This window comes from Phocoena sinus, chromosome 1, assembly GCF_008692025.1.
Source record: "Phocoena sinus isolate mPhoSin1 chromosome 1, mPhoSin1.pri, whole genome shotgun sequence".
Classification (NCBI taxonomy): Eukaryota; Metazoa; Chordata; class Mammalia; order Artiodactyla; family Phocoenidae; genus Phocoena; species Phocoena sinus.
In genome coordinates this window covers 37067220-37089549 of record NC_045763.1, presented here as the reverse complement: position 1 = coordinate 37089549, position 22330 = coordinate 37067220, and the positions used below count along the sequence as shown (strand labels likewise).

The window sequence follows — 22330 nt, the reverse complement described above, 5'->3', positions numbered from 1 at the left end:
CAACAATTCCAGAACGGGCTGAGTGCCCAAGGTGCTTTGATTTCTCTTCTCTTTGTTCTGTTTGTCTGCCAGAAGGCAGGGACAGCTTTTGGCAGCATCTACAGAGGTTTGAAATGTAGTGAGCAACTGCATGTCCACTGGCCAGCTACCTCTCCATGGGACAGAAGCCAGAAGAGCCAGGCAGGCAAAAGAATTGATAGAATCTGCCCTGCCTCTCTCTCCCAGTGATGCTGCATGAGGGAAGTGGAGGAGAGGGGGAAGGGGGCCTTTAATGCCAAATCAAGGAGGACTCTGGGGAGGTGTTGAGGGTTTGGGGTTTTGGGAGCTTGCCAGATCAGACACAGTTTGATGGCTACTGGTGCAAGAACCCCTCCCCCAGTAACCCATCTCCCCTACCTGCCAGCAAGAGCTCCCTGAGCCTGTAAGGGGATTGACCGCCAAGACTGCCCTCCAAGCTATTTCCAAGGAGGGAGGCTGAACTTCCCAGTTCTTCACCATGTTGCTTTTGCTAGCCCACTCCCATCTGCAGTGGAAAGCGTCAGGGAAAACTCTAGCTGGATCCCAAGAGTGATCTAGGGGTCTGCACAGCCTAGTTTAGAAGCTGTTCCTATTTCCAGAGAATTGCAAAGAGTAGACTTTTTTTAATCCACAGGCATCCCTACCCCTAAGAAGGTACATAAGCCAGGTCTTGGTATGCTGCTTTTTAAATAGTTAAATGTGTCTGAGGAAGGGGGAGAGGGGTGTGGGGAAGGACCACCCAGACAGAAGGTCTAGAAAGCTCAGCTCTGATGGAGCTGACAGGGAGATAAAGAGGCTGAGCAGGAGAACACATTCTACTAGAGGTCAGGATGACCTGTCTTCAGCCTGAGCCATCTGCCACCACCCAGAAGGCTTGCATCAGGGGCTCTTCTGCCATGGATAAATGGGGAAATTCTGCCTTGATTCTTATCCTCTCTCCTTCCCTCACCATCAAGGTAAAAGGCCATTTTCTGATCTCTGGTTGCAGCCTGTAGCACTAGAGACTTGACAGGTGCTACTGGAATAAATCTGCCTAGAGGGAAGGGGCATACATTCCCAGGCTTGGCCCCTAAACATAATGGGTGGTGGTAGGGGGCTGCTAGGGCATCTGCTTCCCTCCTCCACATCTCAATGTCAATGACTTTGCCTGGCCCAGGTAACAGAAGCCAGCTCAAAGCATGGTGAGTGAGTAGCTTGGGGAATACCAGGGAAAGAAGGCCTGCCCTGGCTCCTCCCTCATGGACCCTACCCTGATGTGTGTGTGTGTGGTGGTTTGCTTCACTTTTCCTGGCACTGTTCCTCAGCTATATATATTATCTCATTTAATCCTTAGGGCAATGTCAGAGATTATGTGACTTGCCCAAGATCTCATAGCCAGTAAATGAAAGATCCAGACCTTGAACCATGTCTTCTCCTTTTATTTATTTATTTATTTTGCGGTATGTGGGCCTCTCACTGTTGTGGCCTCTCCCATTGCAGAGCACAGGCTCCGGACGCGCAGGCTCAGCAGCCATGGCTCACGGGCCTAGCCGCTCCGCGGCATGTGGGATCTTCCCAGACCGGGGCACGAACCCGTGTCCCCTATATCGGCAGGCGGACGCTCAACCACTGCGCCACCAGGGAAGCCCCGTCTTTTCCTTTTAGATTCTGTCACCCTCCCACCTCTCCCATCCAGATGTTCTCACTTCTGGAAACCTCCCTGAGTATTCCAGCTCACAGTGGTTTCCCATGTGGTCTCTGTGCTCCCTCTTAGGCTATGAACTTCTAAAAATCAGGTACTCTGCAACCCCAGAGCTTAGCAGAGTGGTGGCTCCATAAGAGACCTTAAGGAATATTTGTCTCAATCAGTAGTGAGATTTACTCCTTGGTGATAATGAATGATTGCTTTTCTCTTTTTGTTATTCCTTGGAGAATTTCTCTGGTTTGGGCCCAAGACACATACCAAGGTCCAGTGGAAGTGACTGTGAACCAGGCTATTCCATAGTTGAAGCAGGCTGTTTATAGAGAGAAAAGAGCAGTTTCTTCCCTCCCTGTTCCCTGGGGTCTGTGGCTTTAGCTCACCCTGGCTGAACTCAGCTGTACTTAGGAACTCAACTTTGTTGGGGAGAAGAAAGGTCACTTTGGAGCTCAGAGCAGTCAGAGGGCACTAGGCCCTGGGTTAGAATTGTTGGAACTGCAGACCAGTTTCTCCCACCCTGGTGTTTGGACTTTACAAGGCAAGAAGTTTTCTCAGCAGGCAGGCCCTGCCCTGAAAGCATCCATAGAAGTGCCAGACTTTACCACAGTTGTTAGCAATGGTGGGCCTGCTGTGGAAACAGTCCCAAGGCCCAGGTGATTAGCAATCTATTTCTCCATGGACCTTATGTCTCCAAATCTAGCGAGAAGGAAGGAGGCCTCAAGAACTACTTCCAGTCCTGACGACACCCAGCCATACTCATCTTTTGCTATAGCCGCAAGAGCAATCTGGGGGCCCACACAACCTAGTTTAGAGGCTATTTCTATTTCCAGAGAATTGCTGAGGGTATACTTTCTTTATCCACAACAGGACCCTCTTCTCTATGACAGGGAGGAACAAAGTGCTATGCACATATGCTGCTTTTACTGTGTAGTCACTACTTAGCCAACACCATCACATATGTATTAGTTCCTCCAAGGCATTTTGCTGGATGAATGTACCAATGGAAGTGGCAAACCTGCTAGGTGTTCACCCGCTTGGCCTAAAGTTCCCCTTTCCCCAGAACTGAGGAGAGATCTCCAGGGAGATGATGTTAATTGACACAACTTTTCAAAAAGCAGTTTGGCAATGTGTAGCAAGAGCCATAAAACTGTTCATACTTTTTGACCAAACACCCCAACTTCTGGGAATCTGTCCCTAAGGACATTCTCCGAATGATTGATACAAAGACTATGTAGTAACATGAAATGTTTGTGATGTAATCATAAACAAGTCTGGGAGAATTGACCAAGAAATTGGCCAGAGATAATAGTAGTTGTGTTAGAGTAATGAGTTTACTGGAGATTCTTTTTCTCTTTCCCAGACTTTACATGCTAGTATATTGATTTTATCCTCCTCTGCCACTCAGGGTTAATCAGTCAGGAACCTGCAGAAACACACTCAGAGGCCAGACAGTTGAAAGTTTAATAAAGGGACTAGTCTCTGTTTCCAAGTCACTTCCAAGACTGGTTTGTGCAACTCTCAAATTACTCACTCAACAATTTTTTTTTTTTTTTTTGCGGTACGCGGGCCTCTCACTGTTGTGGCCCCTCCCATTGCGGAGCACAGGCTCCGGACAGCCGCTCTGCGTGGCATGTGGGATCTTCCCGGACCGGGGCACGAACTCGTGTCCCCTGCATCGGCAGGCGGACTCTCAAACACTGCGCCACCAGGGAAGCCCCACTCAACAATTATTGAGCACCTACTTACTCTCTAGTGAGGGAGGCAGACTTTCAAGTACATAAATTGTATCACGTGCAATAATAAATATATAAATTGAGTGTTATAAGGCGCACAAAGAAGCAATTATCCGTTAGGAGGGGTGGTGTGACTCAAGGAAGACTTCAAAGGCGGATGGTTGATGCATGTTCAGTTTTGGGTCTCTTTTTTTTTTTTCCCAGGCCACGCTGAGAGGCTTACAGTATCTTAGTTCCCCGACCAGGGATTGAACCCGTGCCCTCGGCAGTGAAAGCGCGGAGTCCTAACCACTGGACAGCCAGGGAATTCCCTCATGCTCCATTTTGAAGGTGGCCTGCCAAAACAAGAGGGCCACGTGTAAGAAGGCAGAAATACATGGAATAACATGGTGGCTTTAGGAAATTACATGTGGCTCTGCAGGGCTGTAAGGAACATGGGGTGGGTGTGAAGGAACTATGGGAGGGAAGACTTTGATTGGATCCTGCAGGGCCCTGTGCTCCAAGTGGGCTTTGTGTTTTGCAGCTGTCATCAGATTCGCGTTTTAGAGAGATGACTGGCCTCAGTGGAGAGAGTGGACTGACGTGGGAGAGAATGGAGGCAGAGAGTTGTGAAAAGCAGTCTTTGGGTCTTGGTTGGGTCGGCCAGCAGATACCTTTTCTCAGCATTGGTCTCTCCTGACTTAACATTTGGCCAACGCATCGCCTCTCCGGGTTCTCCCTCCCTCCTTCTCCCCGAGGGCAGGCAGGCGGGCGGGGAAGCGAGGAGAGGGGTGGCCCTGCCTGGGTGGTCTCCTGCCCCGCCCCCCGCGGCGCCGTTGCCTAGCAACGGATCCGGCCGCGCAGCTCCGGGTAATTTGTCGGCGACTAAGCCAAAGGGAGGGCGTAGCCCCAGCCTTTCCCTTTTTCTTGGACTACAGACGCCTCCTCGGCACAGCGGTCGCCACCTCGAGCCGCGCCGGGCGTCGCGTAGCTGTTCCTGCACGCGGGAGCCACTCCGGTTCCGCGCCCCGGGCCCGCACCGCCCTGCACTCCTACAGCTCACGAACGCCACTGTACACCCGTACCCGCGGCTGAGCGGCCCCACTGAATTCCGACGCGGGACCTCGCGGTACGCGGGACCAGGCCAGCCTATGGGGGCGCCCAGATAACGCGGGTTGGGGGCGCCCAGGCCCCCCATCCCCGCCAGCATGGCTCGGCCGCCACCCCTTGGGGAGCTGCCCCCGGGCTACACACCCCCAGCTCGATCTGCAGCACCCCAGGTGAGTGGAGGGGAAGCCGGAAGAAGGGGCCGGGTCTAGAGACCCCAGGTCTGTCACTCGGCAAGGTGTGATGTCTCTTAAATGCCATGTGTTATTGGCCCTCGCCCGGGAAGGCTGTGTTGTGTGTCTGTCTGTCCGTGTCTCCTGCTCTGCCCGGTGAGAGTAGGTGTGTCTATATCCACCTCTGTCCACCTGAGAACAGGTGTGTGTATATGTATCCTATCTCAGAAAGGAATCTGTGCCTTCCTCAGGTGTATATCGGGTGGGAAGCAGGGAATGGAGTCAAATTTTTTCCAAGTTTGGGCCCGTGTCTGTTTAGGTCCTCTGTCTTGTATCCAGAAACCAAGAAGCTAGAGCTTGGTAGAGGGTGTAATAAGGAGAAAAGGGAAAGGTTTCATGTGTTGTTGCAGTAATGCCTGGCTGACCCTTCTCTTTCCATCCCAGATCCTAGCTGGGAGCCTTCAGGCTCCACTCTGGCTTCGTGCTTACTTCCAGGGCCTGCTCTTCTCTCTGGGCTGTGGGATCCAGAGACACTGTGGCAAAGTGCTCTTCCTGGGACTTTTGGCCTTTGGGGCCCTAGCGTTGGGTCTCCGCGTGGCCATCATTGAAACAGACCTAGAACAGCTCTGGGTGGAAGGTGAGTTGTGGACACTGGCCATAGCTGCTTGGGTATGGTGAGAATAGGGTGAGGAGCTGGCTACTGAGTTCTAGTGGGCTTTGCGCTGGGTCTGGAGGGGGCACCTGCCTTCCAGAGCCTGGGCGTCTTGGAGACCTGCTCCCTCTCACATCCATAGATGGACATCTGCAGATGGTGGAACCCTGTGAATGGGTATATGGAACAGTTATCTGTGAGTGCGTGTGTGTTTATTTAGCATTTACTGGCAATCTTTAATATGTATTTGACTGCACTGCAGTGCTTGTAAAGGCAACTAAAACAAGACCCATCTTTCAGTAGCAAGGAAAGTAAAATATATGCTGGGATATAATATACAATATAATACAAAGCAGAAAATGATTATGTTGTATAAAAGAAGGCAGGGAGAGATCACATCTAACTAGGAGAATCAGAAAAGTTAGAACTAGAAGGCTGGGGAAACAGTAAATCATCTGGCAGGCTTCCAGGGAGAGGTCCCATACACCGAGGTCCCCTGCAACCATTTAGTGGAAAAGTGGCACAGAATCTGTACTTTGAGGCAACAGCAGAGTCAAATGGAACCAAATCTTCACTTCCTAATGGTAGCATTAGAGTAAAATCATTTCTTATTAATAGTTTTGACATAATTCTCTTTTGCTGGAGCCTGGTATGGCAACCCTTTAACAGAGTCCAACTCTCCTCTGTTCTTTCCTGGGAAATTTACATTTGTGGGCTCACCCAAACCTCCCCCAGCCCTGGCCCACACCCAAAGGCAGGGCCCAGGTTAGACTCTCACACCCTTGAGTTATTTTAAATGCTAGCAAGCCCTAGGATACAGAGCAGATGTTTCCTGGAGCCTGCCTGCCTATTGGGCTCGCACACCCCATCCCCACCCAACCCCCCAGCCCTCTGCAGACCCTCACATATATACACACTCTAGGCCAGCCCTGGGGTCCAGAGCAGATGTTTCTCTGTGCCTGCCTGCCCCCAGCCCCAAGACAAACTTGCGCACACACGCACGTGCACATAGCCCCACCCACACTACTGCTGCCTGGGTGGTCCCAAATGACTCTTGGATTTCCTGCCACAGTAGAGGCTGTCTCCCACCTCTTCTTCCTTCTCCATTCCCCAGATCTTCCCAATCTAAACACTGCTTGAACCTCCATGTTTCCTCATCCTTTCTTCTACACTCCAGCACAGGATAGGCTGGATCCCACTGGATTTTTGCTGCTGCATGTGCTAGGGTGATATAAGAGGGTGGTAATCAATTCCTAGGTCTTTTCTCTTTATGTCAGAACATCACTCTGGGACTTCCCTGGTGGCGCAGTGGTTAAGAATCCGCCTGCCAATGCAGGAGACACGGGTTCGAGCCCTGGTCTGGCAGGATCCCACATGCCGCGGAGCAACTAGGCCCGTGCGCCACAACTACCGAGCCTGCGCTCTAGGGCCCGCGAGCCACAACTGCTGAGCCAGTGTGCCACAATTACTGAAGCCCTCACTCCTAGAGCCCGTGCTCTGCAACAAGAGAAGCCACTGCTATGAGAAGCCCGCGCACCACAACGAAGAGTAGCCCCCGCTCAGCGCAACTAGAGAAAGCCTGCACACAGCAACAAAGACCCAGTGCAGCCAAAAATAAAAATAAATAAATTTATTTAAAAAAAAAAAAGACATTACTTAAAAACAAAAAAAGAATATCGCTCTGCCCTGTATTGCTGGGGCTATGGGTGAGGTGAAAGCAGTGATCTTGACCTGATCTTTTCTCTGTACATCTGTCATTGAGGCTTCTTCCAACAATGCCCTAGGCAGTGAGGACTGAAGGGTATTTTCCATTCCTTTCCTGTTTTGTTAATGCAGAAAGCAAAGAAAGAAGCTAGACATTAGCTATCAGAGTTCTGGACTCTCCAGCTTTGCCATGGTGAGATTTGGAATGTGACTTCTCCTTCCTGATCAATATTAAAGCTGAAGGACTCAGATAAATTCTCTAAAATAAAAATCACAGGGAATCCCCTGGTGGTCCAGTGGTTAGGACTCTGTGTTCTCACTGCCGAGGGCCCGGGTTTGATCCCTGGTCGGCAAACTAAGATCCCGCAAGCCAGGTGGTGCAGACAAAAAAAAATAAGAAGAAGAAAGGAAGGAAGGAAAGGAAAGAAAAAAGGAAAATCATAACATGTAGCCCAACTAGTACTTACAGGAACAGTGATAGAGATGGTTTGAAACTGGAGCTGTCCCTGAAGATAAGGAACATATGGCCCTTCTGTCAGGAAGGCAGGGGACAGCCACGTATCAATTGGTGGAACCACTATTCACTCAGACACCCAAGGCTGAAACCTTGAGAGTCAGCCTCAGTTCTTCTTGCTCACCTGATTGGTCACTAAACAACTAAAATTCTTCCTTCTCAGCCTCTCTCAGATCCCTCCTTTCCACCCTTGCGGCTGTTGCTCTAGTTGAGGCCTGGCAGTATACTCCTGATTGTATCATTTAGCATGCTTTTAGCCACATGAAAGAGAGAGAAAGGGAAAGAGGGAGGAAGGAAGAAGTAGGATGATTTATTATCCCCCCCAACAAGGAGTCTAGCAGTAGACAGTAGAGAATTTCCAGGATGGATAACTCAGCAATCTAAGGACATCAGCAAGGACCCAGTTTCTTTCTATCTTTCTCCTCTGCCTTCTGCATGTTGGGCTTTTGTCCTCAGGCTTATCACCTCCTTCTCCCAAGGTGGCTGCTGCAGCAGTAGAAAAGGGAAGTCATCCCTGTCTTGCATCCCTTTTTGAAAGTGAGGAAAAATACACCACCTATCCCTCCCCACCATCCACCCCCACTGACTTCCCATTTGGTTATATACTTTGGCAAGAACTGTGTAGCATCCTATGCCTAAATCCTTCACTTGGCAAAGACGGTGGAATTACTGTGATTGACTTATTAGACTAATCAAGTTTCACCTCCGAAGGCTGGGGAAGGGCCCAGCTGCCCTGAATCATTAGGCCTTTCAGAGGATGGCCCAGGAAATTGAGGTCTATTAAGTGACTCATCTTTCCCCCTCACCTTCAAATCTGCCTCCGCACTGCCCTCCTGTGGTGCTTCTAAATCTGGCCGAGTCAGTCCCTGCTTAGAGCCCTTCCACCACTCTCTACTGGGTTTCGGGGAGTCTCCAAATCCAAGTTCAAGCTCCTTAGCATACTCTAGGCTGCTTATCCAGCTTTGTCTCTGCCTCACTCTTAGCAGCCCAGCAACACGGAGCCTCTTACAGTTACCTGCACGCACTTGGTCCAGAACCCCTTTCCCTGACTTCTTTCCCTGGCCAACTCCTATGCATCATTCACAGCTCAGCTCCAGAATATATCAGGTGATGAAAAAGCCAGGTCATCTCACTTCTCTTCTTAAAACATAACATGGCTCCCATTCCACACAGAGACAGCTTGAGTCCCTACAATAGCTTACAGGTCCTCACATGTGAAATTTCTGGACCAAAGATTATGAACATTTCTGAGGATCCTAAAACATACTGCAGTATTGCTTTCCCCCAAATATTGTACCAAATTAAACTCCTGCAGTAGGTAAGTTAGAATGCATTCCTGTAAGCCAGCAATGAGTACGACCAATTCTTAAATTTTTGCTAATTTGAACTATGATAATTCATTGCTATTTTAATTTGCATTTATTGGATTACCTATAAAGTGGACTCTTTCCATGCTGGCTAACCGGTTATATTCTCCCTTTTGTAAAGTTGTTGTTTTTTTCCCCCCACAGTTCAGTGGCTTTTATTTATTTATTTATTTTAACATCTTTATTGGAGTATAATTGCTTTACAATGGTGTGTTAGTTTCTGCTTTATAACACAGTGAATCAGCTATATATATACATATGTCCCCGTATCTCTTCCCTCTTGTGCCTCCCTCCCACCCTCCCTATCCCACCCCTCTAGGTGGTCACAAAGCACCGAGCTGATCTCCCTGTGCTATTCGGCTGCTTCCCACTAGCTAGCTGTTTTACATTTGGTAGTGTATATATGTCCATGCCACTCTCTCACTTCATCTCAGCTTACCCTTCTCCCTCCCCATGTCCTCAAGTCCATTCTCTACGTCTGCGTCTTTATTCCTGCATCTTTATATCCTTCCCCTAAGTTCTTCAGAGCGATTTTTCTTTTTTTAGATTCCATATATATGTGTTAGCATACGGTATTTGTTTTTCTCTTTCTGACTTACTTCACGCTGTATGACAGACTCTAGGTCCATCCACCTCACTACAAATAACTCAATTTCATTTCTTTTTATGGCTGAGTGATATTCCATTGTATATATGTAAAGTTTTCAACAAATGTGATGATTTTGACGTCTCCTTCCCCTGTTCCCCCTGCTTCTTCCCCACTCACTTACAGTCTCTTTTTCTCTCCAGTTCTTTCTCATTTTTCCATCATATCATTTCTCTCCCAGCAGCCATTGAATAATAACTCCATATATGTACCTACTGTGTTCTGGACAACTTCCTAAGTACTTTGCTCACATTGATTCTAATTCTACCAAGGTAGACATTTCTCCATTTCACAGATGAGAACATTGAGGGTCAGAGAGACTAAGTAATCTACTCAAGCACAGACCAAGCATCAGAGCCAAGACCCAAAGCCAGGTCTGTCCAGAGCCTTTGTGCCCCTCCCCCCCGCCCCATCTCTTCTTGCCTCACAATACATCCTAGTGCATCTGTCCTCATATCTGTCATCATCATCGTCAGCGAAGACTTATCTTTTTCTCTTCCTCATTTTCTCTGAGGATTCCTTATTCTCTTTGATGCTGTATTTTTTTTTTTTTAATTTTTTGGCCACGCCACATGGTTTGCAGGGATCTTAGATCCCTGACCAGGGATCGAACCTGTGCCCTCGGCAGTGAGAGTGCAGAGTCCCAACCATCAATTCCCTTGATGCTGTATTTTAAATTGTGCTTGTCTCTTTCTCTTGCTTTCTTATTAGCTCTGTCCGGGTTCCTTCTTTCTGCCATGCCTCCTTCCCCTCAGCAAACTCACTTACTGTGAGGAGCTTACCTCTGCCCTCCCCTCCTGTCCCTCCTTGTGGCAGCTCTGGCCCAAGCCTGGTGAAATAAACACTGCAGTACGGACCTGCTGCAGAGGAGTGGGGAGTCAGGAAAGGAAGAAAAAGAGTAGGTGGAATTGCCAGCGGAGAAGGCAGGATGATGGCTGTGTGAGACTGTTGTGGGGATGGGAGGTGTGAGCATATGGGTGAATCTGTGATGGGGAGTTACCAAGGGTTTGGGGCTCGCATGAGGGAGGGGATTGTGTGGGTTTGGAAAAGAGATTGGGGAGCATGATAATCCCAGGTGGGGCTGGAGTCTCAGAGAAGCAGTCCGTTGGGCCCCAAGGGTGGCAGTGACCTACAGGAAGAGGCCCCAGATGGGTTGAAGCAGGATTATGGGTCTAAGACCAGGCCAAGTCCACAAAGCCTCCGGGGTGGTTTGGCCCTGGCCCTCGCCTCCCCCAAACCACAGTCAGGTCATAGCATCCCTCACAGCATCCCCACCTCCCCAGATCCCAGGTACAGAGCTGGCCTCCGTGGCCAGTGCAATGCAGGACTTGATCAAGGAGATGAAGGCAGGCCTGGCGCCGGGACTCGCCGTTGTCTGAACAGAGAGGCTGGTGAAAGGGATCTTTTTCCCCAGGCCCGCTTTGATGTCACCTCTGCCAGGATCCAGGAGTGCTTGCATGAGTGGAAGCAGTATGTTGGCAGCATCACACTGAAAGACCGTCTGACCCTCCCCCGCACCTGTGCCACCACAGAGCCATTATTGCCAGGCACACCCCACCCCTTTGCAGAGCAGTTTGCAAAAAAGTGTCTGGATATAAACCACTGCCTGGGACAACCTGAACTAGGAACCACCCCCAGCGCTAGACCTGTTCTTTTAGGAGACCCTCCAAGGGCAGCCTCCCGATTGGCCCCTCTGTCCCTCCTTCTCCTCCCCACCAGAGTAGAGAGGGACTGAGTGAGGGCTCCCTTACCAGGACACCCCCAGAACCCCACCCTGGCCCAGCTCATGTTGATATCTCATTTTAAAGTTATTTGCTCCAAAGCCAGCCAGCCGGGTTCATGCTTAAACCTTAGGTCCCACAAGAATTCCACAGAGCCACACAGCTGGACCTCTCCACTCCAGATTCCAAGCAGAGGGCCAGGAGCCTGCGAGTCAGCATGGCCATCAGGGAGAAGCTTCCCCCACTTGTCCTGGGAGGCCTCTATGGGTTAGGGTCCCACGTCCCCCAGAGCTCTGATCCACTGAGGCTCTTTCCCCCCAGCTTTCTCTCTCTGCTCTGGCAGCGGGCAGCCGGGTGAGCCAAGAGCTGCAATACACCAAGGAGAAGCTGGGGGAGGAGGCTGCATACACCTCCCAGATGTTGATACAGACCCCGCGCCAGGAGGGGGAGAACGTCCTCACACCTGAGGCACTTGGCCTCCACCTTCAGGCAGCCCTCACCGCCAGTAAAGTGCAAGTATCACTCTATGGAAAGTGAGTCTGACTGAGCCCCTGAGCAGCTGGGGGTGAGAGGTGCTGCAGCAGGGCTGGAGCGGGAATCCGCCTCTTCTGCTGATGTCCTGTGCCCCTGGCTATTGCAGGTCCTGGGATTTGAACAAAATCTGCTACAAGTCAGGAGTTCCCCTAATTGAAAATGGAATGATTGAGCGGGTGAGTATCCTGAGCTGTTCTCTGAGACTAGGTAGAGGTGCAGCCTTTTCTGCAGTAAGGGAGGGCTTGGAGAGACAGGGAAGGGGGAGGTGGCGTCGGGAGGTGGGGGCATTGCAGAGGGCATCCTACAAAGGTCATGGAGAAAAGAGCCCAGAGACAGGACTGATGTGGCCTGGGATGTCCCTGGCAGATGATTGAGAAGCTGTTTCCCTGCGTGATCCTCACCCCCCTCGACTGCTTCTGGGAAGGAGCCAAACTCCAAGGGGGCTCTGCCTACTTGCCGTGAGTGCTGCCACAGCTGCTTCCAGGGCCCTGCTTCATCCCCTGCCAGGATCTCCCCAGCAGAAAGGAGGGTGGGAGTAAAGATGATGATCAAAAGCTCACCCAGGGCCTAATTACCTCCCAGGCCAGGGTCAGAGCACCGGCAGCCTCAGAGCTCTCTCCACATCCCCCTTCGCCTCACCTCCGAAGGAGAGGCAGACCTGTCTTATTTAGACAAAACACGAAGATCTGTAAGATCTGAACAAAGGATGGAAAAGATCCCCAGAAAGACTTTGCCAGGGAGACTTAACTAGGTGTCAGCTCAGCTGTGACCCAGGCCAGAAAGAAAACCTGTTATAAGCAGGTGCCTGTATGGTTATGTATTAGAACCAAGGATAGACGGTTTGGGAAGGAATGCAATGGGGCTTTTCTGGGCCTTTTCATTGTGTTAAGTACCATCTGTCTTGAGGTCCGTCTCAGCCCCGGTATCTGCCCACAGCTCACTGCAGCAGCCTGCTGGGCTGAGCCCTGCCCACCCTCCACACAGAGACACAGATAAGCAGCTAGGAGGAGGGTGGGCTACTACATGGGTCCCATCGCAGTGGTTTGGAGGGTGCATTGATCCTTGATCCTCACCAACTGTGAGCTCTCCCCTGCAGGGGCCGCCCTGACATCCAGTGGACCAACCTGGATCCAGAGCAACTGCTGGAGGAGCTGGGCCCCTTTGCCTCCCTTGAGGGCTTCCGGGAGCTGCTAGACAAGGCACAGGTGGGCCAGGCCTACGTGGGGCGGCCCTGTCTGCACCCTGACGACCTTCACTGCCCATCTAGTGCCCCTAACCATCACAGCAGGCAGGTGGGTTCCAGCCGGGTCTGCCAGGGACAGGTTATTTTCCTTCCCTTTCCCCTCATATGTTCCCCTGTTCTAGGAGAGAGCAGACTGCTCTGTGCTCTGCCCCCCATTTCCTGGACGTTGTTACCCTGCCCCCACTATGCTAGACACCTAGAGGGTTCCATTCCTATTCAGCTCTGCTAAAGAACCCTCAAGTGGCCTATGAATCCCTTTGTCCTTTTCTAAGCCCAGAAAGACTAGACTTCATCAAAATACACGTTTACAGGGAAACAGGACAAATTAGCTAAGCACGAGTATCATACCTAATTTCCTGAGTGTCTGTGTGGCCTTGTGTACGTGGACCTTTTTCCAAAACCACCAAAGTTATGCCGGCTCCTCCCCGCAGCCTGTCTCTAGGCCTCTGCTCCCTCTTGTGGCCTCCTCTCTGCAGGACACTAGCTGCTCCCTTACAGAGTAAGCAAGAGGCTCAGCAGAAGAGTTGTCTGCACTCCAGGTCCACAGAGCTCCGTGGCAAGCATGGTTCCTGGAGGTTCCAGCCCAGAGACACCAGTTATCCAAAACCAGGGCCTTGAGTAATGAGCCCCTCCGCTGTCCCCCTCCAGGCTCCCAATGTGGCTCAGGAGTTGAGCGGGGGCTGCCATGGCTTCTCCCACAAGTTCATGCACTGGCAGGAGGAACTGCTGCTGGGAGGCATGGCCAGAGACCCCCAAGGACAGCTGCTGAGGTAGGGCCTCCCCTGGGAGTTGGTAAGGGCACCCCAGGTCTGGGGAGCCACACCCTGACACCAGGCAACTCTGGCAAAAGCCCCTTGCACACCCCCTCCTGGGTGTTCAGACCAGCTCTGACCCCTACTTCTCCTGTACCCCAACCAGGGCAGAGGCCCTGCAGAGCACCTTCCTGCTCATGAGTCCCCGCCAGCTCTACGAGCACTTCCGGGGCGACTACCAGACACACGACATCGGCTGGAGCGAGGAGCAGGCCAGCACGGTGCTGCAGGCCTGGCAGCGGCGCTTCGTGCAGGTCAGCGTGGAGGCGTGGAAGTGGCGAGCGCGGCTCCCTGAGGCCGCCGCCACCTCCTGCCCCTCACACCGCCCTGTCTCTCCAGCTGGCGCAGGAGGCCCTGCCTGGGAACGCGTCCCAGCAGATCCACGCCTTCTCCTCCACCACCCTGGATGACATCCTGCACGCCTTCTCTGAAGTCAGCGCTGTCCGTGTGGTGGGAGGCTACCTGCTCATGGTGGGTCCTCCTGGCACCTGGTCCCCCACCACCGGCCTCCACCCTGGGAGGCCCTATCCAAGACTGCCCTCTCTCCCCACAGCTGGCCTACGCCTGCGTGACAATGCTGCGGTGGGACTGTGCTCAGTCCCAGGGTGCCGTGGGCCTCGCCGGGGTGCTGCTGGTGGCCCTAGCGGTGGCCTCGGGCCTCGGGCTCTGTGCCCTGCTCGGCATCGCCTTCAATGCCGCCACTACCCAGGTACATCAAGACTGCGGGGCAGACTTGGGGGCCGATGGCCCAGGCTGCCCGGTTCCTCCAGCTGCCCGCCCCGTGCCCCTCCAGGTGCTGCCCTTCTTGGCACTGGGCATTGGCGTGGATGACATATTCCTGCTGGCACATGCCTTCACAGAGGCTCCACCTGGCACCCCTCTCCAGGTGAGGCCTCGTCCTCCAGCCTGGGCTCATCTGAGGCAGTGCTGCGTAGGGGCTCAGAGCCTCTTGGTTTGAGTGACCTTGGGCTGGTAATTAACCTCTCTGTGCCTCATTTCCTCATCCGTAAACGGGGGTGATAATAGTGCTTGTGTCGTAAGGGTTGTAGTGAGGATCGGTGAGGTAATTCAAGTCGAGTACTTAGAACAGTACGATAAATATTAACTGCTATGAGGCTCCTTTCCCCCCCTCTGCCGTCCTTCACGCTGCCTTGTCCTGACAGGAGCGCACAGGTGAGTGTCTGCAGCGCACAGGCACCAGCGTTGCACTCACGTCCATCAACAACATGGTCGCCTTCTTCATGGCTGCCCTAGTTCCCATCCCTGCACTGCGGGCCTTCTCCTTGCAGGTGAGGCCTCACAAACGGGGCCCGGGCTCAGGGTGAGCATGGAGCCGGAGCAGGCTTCATCCAGGCTTTGTGCCCCTCCTGTCCATCCCGCAGGCGGCAGTAGTGGTTGGCTGCAACTTTGTAGCCGTGATGCTTGTCTTCCCAGCGGTCCTCAGCCTGGACCTGCACCGGCGCCACTGCCAGCGCCTTGATGTGCTCTGCTGCTTCTCTAGGTATCCCTACCCCACCAGACCATCCTTCCTTGGCCCCATCCCGTCCTGTCCCTTCAGCAGCATTTCCAGGCACAGACCCATCACCCTCTCTCTCTGCCTCTTCCAGCCCCTGCTCTGCTCGGGTGATTCAGATTCTGCCCCAGGAGCTGGGGGATAGGACAGTACCAGTGGGCATTGCTCACCTGACTGCCACCGTTCAGGCATTTGCGCACTGTGAAGCCAGCAGCCAGCATGTGGTCACCATCCTGCCTCCTCAAGCCCACCTGGTGCCCCCACCTTCTGACCCACTGGCCTCTGAGCTCTTCAGCCCAGGAGGGTCAACACGGGACCTTCTAGGCCAGGAGGAGGGGACAAGGCAGAAGGCAGCCTGCAAGTCCCTGCCCTGCGCCCGCTGGAATCTTGCCCATTTCGCCCGCTCTCAGTTTGCACCCTTGCTGCTCCAGTCCCACACCAAGGTAAGCCTCCAGGCCCAGGCAGGTCAAGGTGAGACACAGCAGAGGCTTCTTAGGTATCTCTGGGCCCCAAGAAGGGAAGAGGGCTTAGCCCAGCATCTGAGGGCCCAAGGGTATCCCTGGGCCTCCAGCTTAGTTGCCGTTTCCCACAGGCCATGGTGCTGGTACTTTTTGGGGCTCTTCTGGGCCTGAGCCTCTATGGATCGACCTTGGTGCAGGATGGGCTGGCCCTGACAGATGTGGTGCCTCGGGGCACCAAGGAGCATGCCTTCCTGAGCGCCCAGCTCAGGTACTTCTCTCTGTACGAGGTGGCCCTGGTGACACAGGGTGGCTTTGACTACGCCCACTCCCAACGCGCCCTCTTTGATCTGCACCAGCGCTTCAGTTCCCTCAAGGCAGTGCTGCCCCCACCGGCCACGCAGGCACCCCGCACCTGGCTGCACTATTACCGCAACTGGCTACAGGGTGAGAGGCAAGGAGACCGGCAGGGAGGGCTGCGGCCAGCAGGAGCTCCCAGAGCTCCAGGCCAACCGGACCCCACCCTGTTTTCCCCCAGGAATCCAGGCTGCGTTTGACCAGGACTGGGCTTCTGGGCGCATCACCCACCACTCATACCGCAATGGCTCTGAGGATGGGGCCCTAGCCTACAAGCTGCTCATCCAGACCGGGGATGCCCAGGAGCCTCTTGATTTCAGCCAGGTTAGGAGAGGACTGGAAGGGTCAGGGAGCACCCTGGGGCTCCAGGCTCCATGGGCCCAGCCTTCAGCTCTCTCTGCCTCTACAGCTGACCACAAGGAAGCTGGTGGACAAGGACGGGCTGATACCACCTGAGCTCTTCTACATGGGGCTGACCATGTGGGTGAGCAGTGACCCTCTGGGTCTGGCAGCCTCACAAGCCAACTTCTACCCCCCACCTCCCGAGTGGCTGCATGACAAGTACGACACCACCGGGGAGAACCTTCGCAGTGAGTCCCAGGGGAGCCCGCAGAGCCTAGGCCTGGGCCCACACAGGCCCTACCCTAAGGCCCTGCCCACTGCTCCCGGTGCTTACTGGCCACCCCTCCCTCTCCCTCCGTCCCCTGCCCTCCACAGTCCCGGCGGCCCAGCCCCTGGAGTTTGCCCAGTTCCCCTTTCTACTGCACGGACTCCAGAAGACTGCAGACTTCGTGGAGACCATTGAGGGGGCCCGGGCAGCGTGTGCCGAGGCAGGCCAGGCTGGGGTGCGCGCCTACCCCAGCGGCTCCCCCTTCCTCTTCTGGGAGCAGTATCTGGGCCTGCGGCGCTGTTTCCTGCTGGCAGTCTGCATCCTGCTGGTGTGCACTTTCCTCGTCTGCGCCCTGCTGCTGCTCAACCCCTGGGCAGCTTCCCTCATAGTGAGTCCTTGCAGGGGTGGGGCTGGAGAGACCCCTAGCTCCCCACCCTGCCCTGCCCAGGAGCCCTGGGTGAGCCCTGCCCTCCCCAGGTGCTGGTCCTGACAGTGATGACCGTGGAGCTCTTTGGCATCATGGGTTTCCTGGGCGTCAAGCTGAGCGCCATCCCCGTGGTGATCCTTGTGGCGTCTGTAGGCATTGGTGTCGAGTTCACGGTCCATGTGGCTCTGGTGAGCACAGGCACTAGGGGAGGGGTGGGCCAGCTGATTTGGTATTCAACAAATATTGATCAAGCACCTACTGTGTGCTGGGTACTATTTAAGAACTGAGGAGATAAGAGTACTACAGACGGGCTTTACCTTCAAGGAGCTTATTCTAGAGCATAGAGATAAGCAATAAACATGTAAACAAACAAATAAATAAGCAGCCATTTCAGTAGAGAGGAGGGACAAAGCCCTGACCAGAAAGGGGGGAGGACAGAATGGAAGGTGAGAAAATGGGAACCAACAATTCTTTTGGATGGATTTACAGTGAAGAGGATCAGAGAAATGGGGTGGTAGCTGGATGGCAAGATCCCACCAAGACAGAGATATTAGAACAGAGGCAGGCAGGCCTCTCTCACAGCCTCATGGTCTCTGGCAGGGGAGGAGTGTGGGTGGGGTGGGGTGGGGTGGGGGGCGTGGACCAGCTGGCAGCTCCGGCACAGACCTGGCCAGACCCTGCAAACAGCTCCCTTCTTTCTTCGCCCATAAAAAGCCTTATTATTTTTCCGCTTATAAGAATAATATATACTCCTTGGGAGACAAAAAATGTCAGCATGCTGGAAAGTACCAAGAAAGAATTAGAAATCCTCTGAAATGCCACCCCTAGAAGTTATCACTTTGGTGTCCATCCTTCTAGACCAGGGGTTGGCAAACTTTTTTCTGTAAAGGACCAGATAGTAAATATTTTAGGCTTGGCAGGCCATATCGTCTCTGTGGCAACTCTGCCGGGGTAGCCCAAAAGCATCCATAGATACTATGTGCACGAATGGGTGTGGCTGTGTTTCAACAAAACTTTATTTACAAAAAAACGTGGGACAGACTGTAGTTTGCCAGCCTATTCTAGACATCCCTGTGTCTCATTCATCTATACAGTGTTACCTATATGGACTCGTGCTTGCGTCCTGGGCAGCTCCCAGGGACTCGGTTCACCTGGCCTTCTGTGGGCCAAGGCATGGGTGAGCCCTGGGGACACAGATGAGCTGGCCGTGGTTGGCCAAGGAGCAGCTCCAGGACCACTTTATTCCCTTAGGGCTTCCTGACCTCCCAGGGTAGCCGGAACCTCCGGGCTGCCTGGGCCCTAGAGCACACACTGGCCCCGGTGACCGATGGGGCCGTCTCCACGTTGCTGGGTCTGCTCATGCTTGCTGGTTCCAACTTTGACTTCATTGTAAGGTAGGGGAGGGCTCGGGGCAAGGAGGCAGGGCTGGCCTGCACTGGCTGCAGGACCTGCCCAGACTGACTGGCCTCACACACCCCCAGGTACTTCTTCGTGGTGCTGACAGTACTCACACTCCTAGGCCTCCTCCATGGGCTCGTGCTGCTGCCTGTGCTGCTGTCCATCCTGGGCCCCCCACCAGAGGTGACCGCCCTCCTGCTCCCAGCCCAGGGGACGGGGTGGGACAGAACCAGAGCAAAATGCCCTCAGCAGCCAACAGACAGGGCTCAACTCACAGGGACCCCTCCCCATAAGTACCACCAGCTGAAGGTGGCAGCCTCCCCCTTTGCCCAGACATCATGCCCTACCCCTCAGCCCTCCTGACTTCTTCACGGGACCCACCTTAGCCATGAGGTGCAGGGTTTGCCCCAGACCTCGACATCCTGTCCCTTGTCAGCTCTCATATCCTGCTGGAAGCCACCAAAGACCCCAGCTTCCCAGCCAGGGAGGTGCTGAAGGAGGCTGCGTCCCCAGTAGCCCCTGGGCTCACTGGGGCTGGTGTCTCCCCCAAGGTGGTACAGATGTACAGGGAGAGCCCGGAGGTCCTGAGCCCACCAGCTGCACAAGGAGGAGGGCTCAGGTGGGGGGTAGCCCCCACCCTTCCCCAGAGCTTTGCCAGAGTGACTACCTCCATGACCGTGGCCCTCCGCCCACCCCCACTGCCTGGTGCCTACATCCACCCAGCCTCTGAAGAGCCTACTTGGTCCCCTGCTGCCACACCAGCTGCCAGTGGCTCCAGCAACCTCAGTTCTAGGGGACCATGTCCAGCCACCTGATGAAAGAGCAGCTGAAGCGTGGAGACCCTGTTCAGGCCACATGAAGGCACTGGGAAGCCATGGGGGGTTATTGAATGCAGGGCGGACTCCTGGAGAGCCCTGCTGCTGCTGCTGTCTGCCTCCATCCCCTCCCAGACCCAGCCATCACAGACCTCCCTGAGATCCACACTAAACCACCACCCTCTAGGCTGTGAGCAGCGTTGCACACCCGGGTGCTCCGTGTCCGTGCCCGTGACTGGGTGGGGTGAAAGCCAGCAAGCACTTCAGGCTGCAGTGCAGCCCTGTCCCCCCTCCCACCCCGCCCTGCTGCCCCCAGCAAACCAAGCCTGAGGGATCCTCTAGCACCCTTCTCCAGTCCTGGTCCCCCGCTGCTTGCTGACTTCTGGGTAGGCTCTCTGTATCCCTGCCCACCTCTTACCACATAAATTATTTATATGGAGACGTTTATTTTTGTAGTTTGTATAGATGTTAGCTATGCTGAAAGTTTTATTTTTAAAAGTGAAATATATTCTATATGAACTCATCTCAAATGACTTTGGCGCTTTGTTTTCAGATAGAGCTGTGAGTTTGCAAGTGGAGGCATCGGGGCCGCAGGTCATGGGGCTACCCTAGTCCTTGGTGTGTTTATTCGCCTGGCACGTGAAGATGATGTTCAGCCAATGTGTTTGTCATGTACATGGTAACAGGGTCTGGCTGAAGTGCTTAGTACACAAAGTGATACAAATGCTTTTGATGTCAAAGCCCGCCATGTGGCTTTCAGAGCCATCATAAGCCAGCCTTGTGCACCTCTCCAGACTCATCACCCACCTTCCTTTGTGAGTGGCATGGGGGGAGGGGCAGAGGGACACAGCCAGGCAACAGGTGAGAGGAGAAGTGGAAGCAGATCAAGAAGGCGTCTGAGGGAATTCCCTGGCGGTCCAGTGCTCAAGACTTGGGCACTCTCATTGCCGGCCCAGGCCCGGGTTAGATCCCTGGTTGAGGAACTAAGATCCCACAAGCCATGCAGCCAAAATAAAAGAAAAAGAAGGTGGCCGATTGAAACAGAGATGGGGATAGCAGGGAGGTATTTTAGGAGTTTTGTGCCCAGACCAACCTCCAAGGCAGAGGCCTCTGCAAGTCAGCAGTCAGCTTGGCGCCCCAGAGGCATCTTTGGCCAGACAGCTAGGGGATCAGTAGGGGCACTGCTGAAATTGAGGTTGCATTAGCAACCAGGGAGGCTCTGTATTTGAGCTGTTTGTTCTGTGAATGTTGAACAGGCCCACTATACAGAGGCCTGGACGATTCTGGCCACACCCCTGGGTGTAGAGTGCAGAGTCTCATCTGACGCACGAGGTGGGGGAGGTCTTTTATTGCCCTTCTCCAATTATCCCAGGGCTCGGTCTCAACTGACACACATACACACCCTGGGTTCCAGCCACCCACTCACCAGGACCGATCCCACCCCCAGAGTACTGCTTTCTCACACTCCACCCCACCAGGCCAAAGGCCAGAAAATCATGTTCTGACCAAAAGTGGGCAGGGAGGTGGGGGGGGAGGGGGAAGACTGCTGCAGCTGAATCAACACTAAGATGCTTGAGAAGACTTAAGAGAAGCAGGTGGTTGGCTTGGAACCTAGAGTAGGGGATGCATCCAGGATGCCCAAGGGATGGACACTGGATTTGGAGCCAGTAGTGTTTGGGTCACTTTGGAGGGGCTTTTGGGTAGAGCAGGAGAGCTCACCAGGCTGGAATAGTGCAAAAGATGTCACTCCATCGGTGCCACTTACCAGCTGAGTGACCTGGAAAAGTCAGAGAACCTCTCTGAGCCTCAGCTTCTTCATCTGTGAAATGGGAAGATTAGAGCCTATCTTGTAGGGTACTAGTTTTTCCTTCCAGGATTTTAAATGAAATATTTATGTAAGACATCACCCGGCTTCTCATAGGTGCTATTTCTGTAGTTTGTGGGATATTAGCTATGCTGAAAGCCTGTGCTCCAACTGCATGCTTAGTGAATAACCCTGAAACATTGCCCAGTGTCCTGGTGTGGCAGCAGCTGAAGGATTCCAGCCAGTTGGAGCCGGACCACCCCAGGAATGGTCAGTTCCGGGGCACTGACCACAGCCAGTCTTGGGGACAAGTCCCAGTGTTTGCAGGACAGCCCACCCTGCGTGGCAGTGCACACTATTCAGCCCCGTTCATGGCTCCCCATCACTGATCGCACAAGATCAAAGCCAAGCCCTCTCCAGGCCTAACTCCATCTAGCCTCTGCCATCATCCCAGCTCTCTCAGGACAGCGACTGGCTGGATTCACACCCTCATTCAGACACACCACACTCTACTCCAGACAGACATTACTTTCTATGTTCCCCACCCGTAACTTCACAGAGGCCGTTCCCTCTGCGGAGAACACGTTTCCACCTCCCATAAACCCGAACCATCCTTCCAGATAATTTGGATGCCATCTCCTCCAGAAGGGGTGGTGACCTGCCTCCTACATGGTCCCAAAGTCCCTGAGTGTCTGTGCTTGACCGTTTCTGCTTCTGTCCCTAGAACAGGGTTGGGGGCGGGTGGGGGGAGGGGTGGTCCCTGAGGGTACCGAATGGTAGGACTTAACCTCAGCCTGGGTAAGGAAGCGCCGGCTCCCGGGCGGACCCACAGCGATGAGAGAGTGCTGCAGCCCTGGGGTCCCCACGGTGCCGCCCTGCCTGGCCAGCGGCTGGTGTAGCCCAGCTGCCGGAACGGGCTGCGATTTGCATACCCATGGTGCACCACGAAAAGACAGTTTCACGCTGCTTGAGTTCCCCCCACGGGGTTTGTCCACTGTTGCAGGGGACAGTGCCTATTAGAAATCTATGGTCTGTGTAAATCCCACGCAGGGAGCGCGAACTGCGCA

At 53.7% G+C, this 22330-nt stretch overlaps 1 protein-coding gene across 6 annotated transcripts; it reads left to right on the top strand.

Annotated features, from left to right (window-relative positions):
• The first annotated feature begins 3483 nt into the window (after positions 1-3483).
• On the top strand, positions 3484-19950 carry PTCH2 (patched 2). 6 transcript variants are annotated; one of them, XM_032613338.1, is made up of 23 exons: positions 3484-3787; positions 4347-4688; positions 5133-5325; positions 11636-11825; positions 11933-12002; positions 12193-12284; positions 12923-13118; positions 13718-13839; positions 13988-14135; positions 14221-14352; positions 14435-14590; positions 14675-14767; positions 15045-15170; positions 15264-15382; positions 15489-15837; positions 15987-16299; positions 16391-16533; positions 16619-16799; positions 16927-17207; positions 17297-17434; positions 18498-18640; positions 18728-18827; positions 19196-19950. In XM_032613338.1, exons 2-23 carry the CDS (start codon positions 4617-4619, stop codon positions 19457-19459), a joined length of 3621 nt encoding a protein of 1206 aa, XP_032469229.1. In that variant the 5' UTR covers positions 3484-3787; positions 4347-4616; the 3' UTR covers positions 19460-19950. The 6 variants fall into 6 exon arrangements, 4 of the variants coding, with proteins under 4 accessions (XP_032469229.1, XP_032469238.1, XP_032469221.1 ...); XM_032613347.1 differs by having other exon boundaries at positions 3953-4688; positions 12923-13031; XM_032613330.1 differs by having other exon boundaries at positions 3953-4688.
• Positions 19951-22330: the final 2380 nt, after the last annotated feature.

What these genes read in the sequence shown, in the direction of transcription:
- PTCH2 (XM_032613338.1), top strand. Translation starts at nt 4,617, where the DNA reads ATGGCTCGGCCGCCACCCCTTGGGGAGCTGCCCCCGGGCTACACACCC. An exon ending in GGCAGCGGCGCTTCGTGCAG is followed by an intron (nt 14,136 to 14,220) that starts GTCAGCGTGGAG and finishes CTGTCTCTCCAG; the next exon opens with CTGGCGCAGGAGGCCCTGCC. An exon ending in AGCCTCTTGATTTCAGCCAG is followed by an intron (nt 16,534 to 16,618) that starts GTTAGGAGAGGA and finishes CTGCCTCTACAG; the next exon opens with CTGACCACAAGGAAGCTGGT.